Here is an 11,513-nt window from a genome sequence, read left to right as displayed (position 1 = left end):
CATAGAACAAAACTGTGGCAATACGATTTCCGGTTCCGAGACTCTCAAAACTCTTGGATTCTTCTTTCTTGGCATGATCGAAATGTGGATCATAATGTCCTCCGATTCCATAATTAGCAATTTGAAGTTCCTCGGCAGTTTCCATCTCCAAATTAGTCATCAAATCAATTCTCTTGTTGACTCTCTCGACGACTTCATGCTCCCAAGCCTTCAACCAGGCACTCTTGGAGATACGGTAAGTGGCAGTGACCAATTTTCCGGTAACTGAGTCGTGGACAGTGGCTCTTGCGAGTTTTGGTTTGGCAAGTTCTTGAATCGTAGCAACTTCTTCGTCAGAAATGACATCCTTGAAAAGGACAGCAAGTGGATTGAATCTTTTGATTTCGACTTTAATTGGAGCGTAGATCAAGAATGGGCGGTCTCTTTTGTAGTAGCAGTACAGCTTGGAAATATCTTTTTGAGAAACTGGAACCTCGTTTCTACACAAAGCCTCGTACATTGTTCTTTCAGTGTTTCCAAGGACCGAATCGGGACGACGGTTTTGGATTGGTGGAATGCTCTTTCTCATCTCACTGCGACGAACGCCTTCTTGCTCCAGAAGATCTTCATACCATTTGATATTTCCTTTGGCACGTGGATGAGCTGGGTCTGAAATTCGATTTGAGAGCCAGCTCAATTGTTTAAGAACTTACTCATTTTGTACAACTCGTCAGTTAATTTGAGAGCGTGTTTAAGATTATTTTGTTTGTAAAGAGCGAATGCGAGATACTCGAGAATCTGAAAAAAGTTTCATTTAGAAAAGAAATCTTGGACTTTTCAGCTCACATCTTCCATATCAGCAGTTGGTTCCTCTTCATCATCCATTCTTCTCTTAGCCTCTTCCATCCACATAACCGTATGATAGAAGTCGTGCTCGTTGTAGGCAGCACGAGCAATCTCAAAGCAGTCTTTTGCCGAGAAAGTGTAGTTTCCTTGATCCTGATAAATCTTTCCATCGGCCAAATCTTTGGTATCCAAACGATAAGTGTCTTGAAGACGGAGTAATCCGATGGCAGCTCCACTCAAATCATCAGCAGTTGGATAACGCACACCGTAGTTATCATCTGTGATTGAGGACACATGAATGCCAGCTTTGTTAGCATTCATTTTCGATTCGATCTCTTTCCAGTCAAAGATCTGTAATTAAATCTTTTTCCGATCGAGTATTTGAAAATTACCGGAAAATATGTAATAAACTTTTAAAATTTGGGCTAACTTATCTCAGTTCCTGTAAAAGATATCCGAAAGTAGTCAACTGACAAAATGTTCATCACAATATGTATCACCAAGATTTTATCAAGGGGGTACAAATTGGTTTAAGGGACAAAATCAACAATTCGAGGGTACAAAACTGAACGGTTTTCTTGTATTTTGTACCCCAGAATCGAAGATTTCGTACCCCTAATAGTAAATTTCTTTGTATCCCAATGACCCCAAAATTTTGTACCTTCCGAATCACTTGTCCAATGTGGGGTCCTTCTATTACAGATTTTACGGTTAAACTATTACCTTTCTCTTGATCAACAAGAACGCATTGATTGGATTCACAATATCATTCATTCCATTGGCAATCGATTGCTCATTCTTTTTCGAATACTCCTCTGACAGCTTCTTCAACTGAACGAGTCTCTCTTCCTCTTCATGAATGTATTTGTCCAGCAGTTTTGGAATATTTCTTTCGGTTTCTAGCAGTTGCTGCATATCCGCAATTGAAGTGAACAAGTCTGCTGAGGCATGGCCAAACAGTGCCAGCACAAGAAGTGCTAGACGCATTCTGAAATTATATTTTTGAGTTTCAGAAGAATGAGAGAAGAACCGAAAACGGGGTGAAAGGTGTGTGATTTAACGAGAAAGAGGAAGTTTTGTTTAAAGAGAGATAGTCGGTTAAATAGTGGGTCTGGTTTCTCCACGTAGACTTACAAGAATTGGGAAATGAGAGATCAGAAGACAAAGAGACGCAGAGAAGAACTAGAAGACGTTGACTTGATGAAAATGAAAGTGAGAAAAATTATCAGGGTTAATGAAGGTACTAATTTTTGATTCGAAGAATTGGTGTAGGATTGTAATGCTTCCGAATGGATTTATTTTAAAAGTTTCAGGTAGATATATTCTTCAATTCTTGGTTCCAATGTGTGTAAAATTGTTTATTTAGTTGGAATAGGGCTAGAAAGATAACTGAACCGTTTCAAAAAAACTTTTTTTGGAATCCACCGTAAGCGCTTTAATAGACGTTGGGCTTGTTTATCTCGGTTCCTACGAGAGATATCCAAAATTTGTGAATTGATAAATATTGTTGATATCATGATGAACAATTTATTAGTTGACAAAATTTTGATATCTAACACAGGAAACGAGATAATTGAGCTCAAAGTGCAAGTATTAGGAACTTCTATTAGGACATCTACCATACTTCATTCAACACAATGCACTCCAATAAAATTCTTTCAAATTTTTTCATCAAAATCCCAACAAAAAGTTTCAATCCGTAGGTGGAGTTTGAGGGCGTTTAACCCCTATTGTAAGAATTTTTCATTTGAGCTGTAACAATGAATACGAGCACACATATTGACACATCATCGTAACGTTACGAATACCAATGACAAATAGAGAATAGGACATGAGGACTATGAAACTCAACTGGCAGTTGAAAAAAAATTAGAATCGAAAACTATTGAAAGTTGAAATTGCAGACTTCTAGCCGAAAGATCTGATATGAATGAAAAAACAAATGGATACCAAAAAAGTTGCGACTCGGGAATTCTTAAATTGCCATTTTCCGGTTCGGGATACTATAAAACCCATACGTGCAAAAATCGTTGAATGTCCGGCCCGGATGCGTATTTTTTTGGCTCTTTCCGGGAAGAACGGTCACAAATCGGGACCGCCGGTTCCATCATCGGACCACCGGTCCCAAGAATTGCGACAACGGTCCCATTGTTTCCGATGTTTCCGATCGGGTTTCCAGATTAAGTCTGGTTGGGACCGTTGTCGTACCCTTGGAACTGTCGGAACGTTGTGACCGTTCTCGGGACATTGGGACCGTTGTCGAAACAATAGGACCGTTGTCCATACAATGGGACCGTTGTCACAATTCGTTGGGACCGTTCTTCCCGGAAAGAGCCTTTTTTTGGTCGAAATTTATCAAAAAAAAATTTTTTTGTTAAATTTTTGAGATTTTTAAACAAAAAATTAGCTTTTGAGAAAAAAAATGTTTTTTCAAAAATGCAATTTTCAGTTCGACCCCGCCTCCGGAAAAGAATCAGAAAAAAAATTATTTTTCAAAATTTTGTTTAACCTTTTCCAAATTCAATTTTTACATTTAGCTTAAAATCAGATGATAAAAACAACTTTTTTCCAAAAAAAAAACAAGCTTTTTTGCTTAAATTTGGAAGCTGGCGCCAACTGTCCGGCCTTCCGGGCCTCGGAGGCCGGGCCTTGACCAATTTTTTGAAGACCTGGCTCGGCCCGGCTCAAGTATGATAAAACCTGTAACGAAACGTCCCATAAATTTTAACTTTGAGACAATTTTTCTCGGTTCCTGTGAAAGATATTGAAAATTTACTAACTGACAAATTGTTTATCATAAAATAACATCAGCGGACACATGTTTTTTATTTTGCATAGAAATTGAGATAATCGAGCTCAAACTTGACATTTCTGGATATTACAGGTTTTACGTTACTCGCCAAGGCTCCTTTTAATAACCGGAATCTTATAATTCGTCATTTTACTAACGCTTCTCCTTCACACATCAAAAATCCATCAATCGACGCATAAAAAAGTTTGGAAAAGCCTCTTCTGCAGATCCAGTTACGATACATTCTGCTGCGCGAGATCCTTGAATGGGCGGCGCGGATACTTTTCTTCTTCTTCCTCTTCTTTTCAAGAAATACACGTATTCTTTTGAATCGGAAGTATTGACAGAGAAAAGACAAAAAGAAGAGGAAGGGTAGGTATAGAAAATAGAAGATTTCGAACAAAAGGTGTTAGAAAGGCATAGAGAAACGAATTGGTGGAATAATTGGATGACTGGGAAGGGGATGAAAAGCTAAAAATAATAGGAATGAGGTGAATGGTTAATTAGGTTGAAATGTCACGGTTTGAGACGATTTACTGTGGTGGACAGATGGATTTTCTACCCTATAATTTCAGAAAAAACTGTAGTCAAGAACCTTTTTAACTGGATGATCAATTTTTATGAAAATGATTTATTTTTTAGGTTAGAACAGTTTTCGAACATTTTAATTGAATATTAGAAAAACCTTCACTTTCTAGGAATTGGCTTTTTAAGCTTTTTTTCTTAGCTTTGATAAATTAGCTTGAAGCTTATTAGCTTCAATTAAAAAGCTAAAAATCAATATTCTTCCGAAAATAAAGTACTTGTTAAAAACTTTCCGATGGAAAACTAATCAAACTAAAAGTCAAAGTTTGACTGTCAAACTAAGAATTACACCAAGTCGAAATTTCAAACTAGAACAATTTGATGGCTTGACCTGAGATTTAAAAAAACACATTTTTTCTGGCTTATGAACTCCAATTACACTGAGATTAGGTAAATAAAAATCCAATAAGTTTTACAGGGTTCCAATAATGACCAGGACGATTAAAAAATGGCTGACCTAATTTGAATCTCTAAAGTTTTTGCTGGAAAAAAGTTGCAACACAAAAACAATAGCAGAAAAAAGAATAGCAGAGTAAAGGGTCAGTGGGACACAGATTGAGTATATATTTTTGTGTGGTGACTGGCCACCTCCTGACAAACCGCCAGCCGTCCGTCCCTCCTCTGTCTTCTTTTTTCTTCTGTCTTCTCAATAGGAAGAAATAGTATGGGATTGGAGGAGAGTGTCAGAGACAGCTGCTAAGGAGGACGCGTTGGAAGTTGTGACGAAGAAGAAGAGGACGCCTGGTTGGGTCAAATGAGAAGAAGAACGGGAGTAAGAGATTAGAGAGGGAGACCTAGATGGGTATCAAGAGATATGGTACGTACTGTGATTTTTTATAGGATTTACTTAGCCATTGCCCACAACTTTTTGGGCTGGTCTTCTGAGCAGGAATTGGGTTTGGCTCCATATATCTGTGATACCACCTAACGCCAGTTCGGAATACATTCGCTCAAGTTTCACCTATCTCGTTGGGCATTAATAACTTTACCTATCTCGTTGGACTTTAATAACTTGGAATTGACTAGGTCATCTAATTTTAAAACAATGACTTCGGAGTAAGTGCGCAAAGTGGATTGTAGACTTCAACCGATATCAAAAGATTCAAAGATTAATATACCTGAATTTTTAAATATCCAGAAACGGAATTATACCAAATTTCATGCAATGGTTTTCAGATTCTTTGTTTTTAAAGTTCGTTGGAAGACAAGAGGCTGAAATTCTTAACTATGGCAAATGTTTGGGTTTGCTCTTTTTTGTTTCAATCTGATATCGAAAAAAGTTATTTGAGCGAAGCACCGATGAAGTTTCGAATGCTCCAAGAACGTTATGAATGAATAAATTCAGAGTTTCCTTGAAATGGAACATTGATGGTCTTTGAAGAATCGATGACTCCAAATAATTTCTGACTATGAGAAAACTTTTAGTGACCCAGAAATGCCAGTTTCCATATTACAGGGTCCGCCAAAATTACGTGTGCACAACTTTGACGCCATGGCGCTGCGCACTGACGCACTTTTGGTGCGCAATTTTTTAAAATTTTTATTAATTATTTCATTATTTATTAGTTTGCCAAGTTTCATCCCAATCGGTTATGTTTTAGGTAAATGACAGCGGCAAGTCCTCATCGTACTCTGATCGTCGACTTTTACAAGCGAGGTTTAAGCACAGGAGACATTTCTAAACGACTCGGAGTGCACCGAAACACGGTTTTCGCGACCATCCGTCGTTTCAACCAGCTTGGCCACCTCAAGGACCGTACGGGAAGAGGAAGACCGAGGACTGTAAGAACTCCAGCGAAAGTCAAGGCCGTCCGGGAGAAAGTCAGGCGAAATGCTCATCGTTCCATGAAAAAGATGTCAGATGACATGGATATCTCCTATACATCAATGAGGAGAATTGTCAGAAAAGAGCTGAAGATGACCTCTTATCGAGCAACAAAAGCTGCTATTCTATCCCAAGCCAATAAGGAGAAACGGCTCATCAAAGCGAAGCGCCTTCTCGCTGGCACGCGCAAAAAGGATCATCTTATCACCATCTTCTCGGACGAGAAACTCTTCAGTGTCGAGGCTGAATTTAATAGCCAAAACCACCGAGTGCTGGCCACAAATATTCAACAAGCAGCTGAGCGTGGTAAAACAATCCATCGAGCCTCTCATCCTGCGAGCATCATGGTTTTCGGAGCGGTTTGCTATGATGGGAAGTGTCCGCTTGTTTTCGTTGATAAAGGCGTGAAAATCAACCAAAAATACTACGTTGAGGAGATTCTGGAGAAGCATGTGCTACCGTGGGCTCAAAACCACTTCGGTCAGAAGAAATACATCTTCCAGCAAGATGGAGCGCCTGCTCATACCGCAAAAATGGCTCAACAGTGGTGCAAGGACCACTTCCCCGCCTTCATACCAAAGGACGAATGGCCGGCTTCGTCGCCTGATCTGAACCCGCTCGACTACTCCGTATGGGGAGTTCTGCAGAATAAGGTCTGCGCAAGACCTCATGCAAATATCGAGGCCCTGAAGAAGTCGTTGTCTGAGGAATTTGACAAATTATCCGTCGAATACCTGCGTGCCACCATTGATGCCTTCCCTCGACACTTCGTGCCGTGGTCGCTGCCAAAGGAGGTAGAATCGAATAATTTTTGTTGAATTATGATTTCAAGCGTTGAAATAAACTGTCTGTTAAATTTCGTCTTAATCTCGCATCTACTTCTGGAGATAACGTCATCTACACTTGCACACGTAATTTTGGCGGACCCTGTACAGTTAGGAGCTTAATTACCTAAAGTTAGACTAAAGTTTGTACTTGTTTGTACAACTTATTTGATCAACATTGAGCTGAGTTATCGCTTGTCAAAGTTGCTTTATCTCATGAAAATCACAACGGAGTACAAGAAACATTTCATCTTTGGTCTAAAGATATACTAGCTTTTATCAGTCCGGTTAATGGTGCGCCACCCTGTAGACCGAACTCTGTATCAGAAAACTTTTCCATATAAGGCTTTATTAGTCGGATGACGTTAACAATTTCAACTGTTTTTTGGATAATTTTTTGAGAGTTAACACCGTATTCCCCTAAAAGACTAATTTTTTGAAGCTCCAAGTAGACGAAAACATTAAATAGAAAATATTATCTCGAATCACTTTTTATTTACAAAAAAAATGAGTTGAGAAAAAAGGTGCAAAAAACAAGCTGATAAATATATTTTTGATGGTTCAAAAATGTAAAGAGATCGGAAAAAAGAACATAGAGATTTTTGGGAAACATTAAAGTGATGATATGAAATTTAAAGAAAATTAGAATATTGAATAAATTTTTTTTAATTTTTGATTTATTTGTTTATTAATTTTTTTTTAATTGAAAGAAAACAATTGAGAGATCGGAAAAAAATAGGAAAGGAACCAGGGAAAACAATAGAAAAGAAAACAGTACTGGAGCATTAACTTTGAAAGAACAATCAGAGTCCAGTGTACCCGTTTGGAGCAGTGTTCTCTGCGTTTCCGTTGTTGAATTGATTGATCATTTGGTTCCAGTGCCATTCCTGTGCTGCTTGATAGTATGGAGGAATACAAAATTGGTTCTGTCCGGCGAAATCAAATAGTTGTTGCTGCTGGTTTTGCTGCTGGTGCATCATCGGATATCCATTTTGATGGTATTGGAATTGATTGAACATGACTGGGGCAACTGGATTCATAGGCTGATCCCATGGAGATGGTGGTGTGCCCGTTGGTGGACTACAGGAAGAAGAGCTTGATGACGTGGATCTTCTTTTGGCATCTGGTGACTTGTCATCTGAATCAAATGAGTTTCGTTTCTTGCCATTTGACCGGAATCCTGATGCAAATTTGTTGTGGGACACTTTCAATCTGATGATTTCTTCACATTGATAAGCAGTGACAACATAGAATTCAGTGATATTCAATCGGAACTGCTCTCCCATCTGTTCATTAGTCTTTTTGATAGTGATCACTGGTCGGAACTTGTGCATGCTTTGGACTACAATCAGCTTCTTATCAGTGTTCTCTGGATTATTAGTGATTTTAAGATGCTGGAATGATAAAGTCTCTTTCATCCAATGGGATCCTGCACGCGCGCCATCTGGGTGTTGCTTATATTCAATTGGAAGCATTTTGTCTCCTTTCCCGAAGTCTTGCCATTTTCCAGCATCAAATTTGTATCTAGAAGAAAGAAAATAATTGAAAAGTCTAAAGTATTCCAAATAACTCACTTCTTATCATCAGTACGTTCCAGGTGAATGAATACTTCATAGTGTGCATTTGGTTCCAATCCAGTCAAATTGTAATTCAGATGCGGGAAGATCACACGTCCCTTTCTCTTTGTAACAATCATTTCAGTGTTTGGATAGAACTTTTTCCATGTCTTCGAATCGGCCAAACTCAGATTAATCCCAGATGCTGATGTGATACTTTCCATTTTTAGAGATCTGAAACAGAATCGATTTGTTGATTTCGATTGGGAAGTGAGAACAGAAAAAGAAGAGAATAAAATGAGTCGAGTAGCGGATCTAACCTACCCGGAACTAACTATGGGACCACACATGTCCACATGGTTCCTCCTGGGAAGTAATATGGACAGTGGGATAGACGGACCTAACCGAAATAAGGAATACGCTTGTGATGTGATGAGGGTGGTTCCGTGTTTTGACAGGAAGGTCTGGGGAAGTGGAAACTGCAGTAACCCAGACCATCAGATTGAAATAGAACTATTACACAATCGGAACGCCGCAAAATAGAACTAGTCGAAATAGAACTCATGAAGCGAATTCTCAATCTTTATTCTTTGCAAGTTTCAGCTTTTCCCAGGGACAGAAAAAAATTGAGAAAAACGATTCCGAACGATTTAAAGTCGGGATAAGCTCCCAGTTCCGGATCTAACCTAACCAGACCTAACTTCGGTATCATGGTTCCTCATGGGAAGTTATATTGACAGTCTGATAGACGGACCTAACTGAAATAAGGAACACGCATGTTATGTGACATGTGATGAGGGAGGTTCGGTGTTTTGAAAAGAAAATCTGGGAAGATGGAAACTACAGTAACCCGAACCATCATATTGACAAGAAGCTAGAATATAAATCTGAAGTCGTAAAAAAAACATGATCCAGTAACTTTCTAACACGAGTTTTTAAATTTAAACTTGGAAAATCGCTTAGTTCGCCCTAGTTGTGTCTAGTACTGTACCGCTACCTACTGACCCAGCTGGCACTTTGAACTAAAAACAAAAAACGAATGCCCCCAGGCGGGATTGAACCGCCGACCTTCTGTTTACGAGACAGACGCTCTGCCACTGAGCTATACGGGCTTCGAAATCAATTGGACATTGAAGTACTTATGAGACAGAGCAGAAAAGAGACGTAGGATGGAAAAGGAAAGCGAGCGGCGCCAGTGGAAAGAAGAAGAAGAAGAAGAAGGGAAAAAAGGAGCGTAAAGAAAAGGAAGCGGGGGTAAGGAGCGCGTACAAAAGAGTGAGTTGGGACGAACTATGAATCCTATAAGAAGAAGGAATCCTAGAAATTCAAGAATAAATCAATAGATGCATTTTAAAAGGAAGATTGTAGTCCTAGAGCAACCGAGGTGATCTAACTGAATGAAAGCAAAAAATGAGTTGGACCGTCGAGATCTCAATAGGCGGGACTTTCGCATAACCTAACTAAACTCCCGCATAGTTAGCCAGAGTGGGCGGAGTCTTCTCAGAGAGACACAGTAACCAGAACTAACTAGATGAACCTCTTCACATTGTCACAATTAACACCCATGAGTTAGATCCGTCTATTCCACATGCGCCTAGCAATACTTCTTTCCAGGAGGAAAACAAAATTTAGAAAAAACAAATAATTTTTAATCAAATCAAAGAACTTAAAAAAAGCTAATCCAGAATTAATACAATCGAAGGTTTTAAGTTTTTTCTTTAAAAAAACAAAGAGGAGGTCCGTTCGCACATGAGTGCAAGCCATCATAATAAAGAAATAGGGGATCCTCTTCGATGGGAAAAACATCTCTGGGAAAAATGAAAATTAGATAAACACTTTTTAGGGTACTGTAATTGCCGAGTTTGAAGAAGCCTGGAAGTGGTTTATGTAAAGGGTGGCATACCCGGACTGATAAAAACGGATATATCTTTAGACCTAAGTGTCTTAGAAGCATGAAAATTGATAGAAATATAATATTACTTTCAAGTCAAATCTACTGAAATTTTCAAAGCAATTCCTCAAGTCTCTGTATTGTTATGATTGTCCAATGATGAAAGTATCTTATACGAGTTTCATGAGATTTAGCAACTTTGACTATCGATAACTCAGCTCAAAGTTGATACAATGATTTGAAACTTAGCCAGTTTACTCATAAAGTTTATGAATTGCTGCACTCCAAATTTGAGCCCAGTACAACTCTTGACTCAAATTTTATGCTAGCACAAACCGGGTAATTATGCGCACTGGGAAAATCAGGATTTTGAATTTTTCCCTTAATTCTTAATGGGATTCCTTATTTCTTCAACATTTACCCGTCTACCGATTTTTTTCGTTCTTCGTGATACCGTATTTCCTCCAATAGAAGATCATTTAAACCGTTAACTTTGAGCTTAATTATTTCTATTCCCATAAGATATATTTAATTTTTGTCAACTGATAAAATATTGGTGATAGTACGATAAACAAATTATCAGTTGACCACACTCTGATATCCCTCACAGGAATCGAGATAACTGAGTTTAAAGTTGACAGTTGGGTGGGCTTCTATTAGAGGATATACGGTATTTTGAAAAATAGCTAGTTGACGTTTTGAAGCGTATAACGTATTTTGAAAAATGTAAGCTATCGTTACTTCCTCCAATTGCTCAGCTCTAATATCGACAGTTCAGTTGTTCCCGGCTCGAGTGTTTTCCCACATGCCTTCTTTTTAGCGACTCCATTAATAGCTGATGATCCGACCGTTAGTTAAGTCCGGTTGATGTTTTAAAACTTTTTAGAGCTAATTCAAAAATCTAGACGATTCCCGAAATTAGAAGTTTGAGTTAGATCCCCTGACTTAACCGTACACAGTTTTCTAACAACTCAACCCATACCGCCCGTTCGCACTTCAGTGCAAATTATATATTCACTGTTTCCTGAGCAAGGGAATCTCTTTGAATGTGAAGACAGAGGACTTTTTGTTGGAATTCATAGAATTCAAGTATTTCAGTCAGGAACGAAAATATTCAAAACACATAAATTTGATAAGAACAAAAGATAAGCTGATGAGCTTCAGATGACTAAACTGAGGCACACTGGAAAGTGCAAAGTACTGTAAAACAGATATT

The 11,513-nt window shown here is 38.5% G+C and overlaps 2 protein-coding genes and 1 non-coding gene across 3 annotated transcripts in view; all 3 read right to left on the bottom strand.

The window, feature by feature from the left end:
* Cbr-dpy-18 overlaps window positions 1-1,812 on the bottom strand; it is a gene marked incomplete at both ends in the record, with an annotated part of 10,470 nt that extends 8,658 nt beyond the window's left edge. The window contains 4 exons of the mRNA XM_045243831.1: window positions 2-648; window positions 693-777; window positions 826-1,176; window positions 1,549-1,812. Of these exons, the coding sequence (XP_045095088.1) occupies window positions 2-648; window positions 693-777; window positions 826-1,176; window positions 1,549-1,812 (1,347 nt within the window). The remainder of the gene's footprint in view (window position 1; window positions 649-692; window positions 778-825; window positions 1,177-1,548) is intronic.
* Window positions 1,813-7,653: 5,841 nt separating this feature from the next.
* On the bottom strand, window positions 7,654-8,630 carry Cbr-tbx-37 (the record flags this gene model as incomplete). Its single annotated transcript, XM_002641296.1, has 2 exons — window positions 7,654-8,374; window positions 8,425-8,630. 2 exons carry the CDS (start codon window positions 8,628-8,630, stop codon window positions 7,654-7,656), a joined length of 927 nt encoding a protein of 308 aa, XP_002641342.1.
* Window positions 8,631-9,446: 816 nt separating this feature from the next.
* On the bottom strand, window positions 9,447-9,518 carry CBG28240. Its single transcript has one exon. It is a non-coding gene (tRNA).
* Between the last annotated feature and the right edge of the window lie 1,995 nt (window positions 9,519-11,513).

Source organism: Caenorhabditis briggsae (assembly GCF_000004555.2).
Source record: "Caenorhabditis briggsae complete genome, chrIII, whole genome shotgun sequence".
NCBI lineage: Eukaryota > Metazoa > Nematoda > Chromadorea > Rhabditida > Rhabditidae > Caenorhabditis > Caenorhabditis briggsae.
The sequence above is the reverse complement of the archived record's forward strand: the minus strand, read 5'-3'. Positions and strand labels throughout refer to the sequence as shown.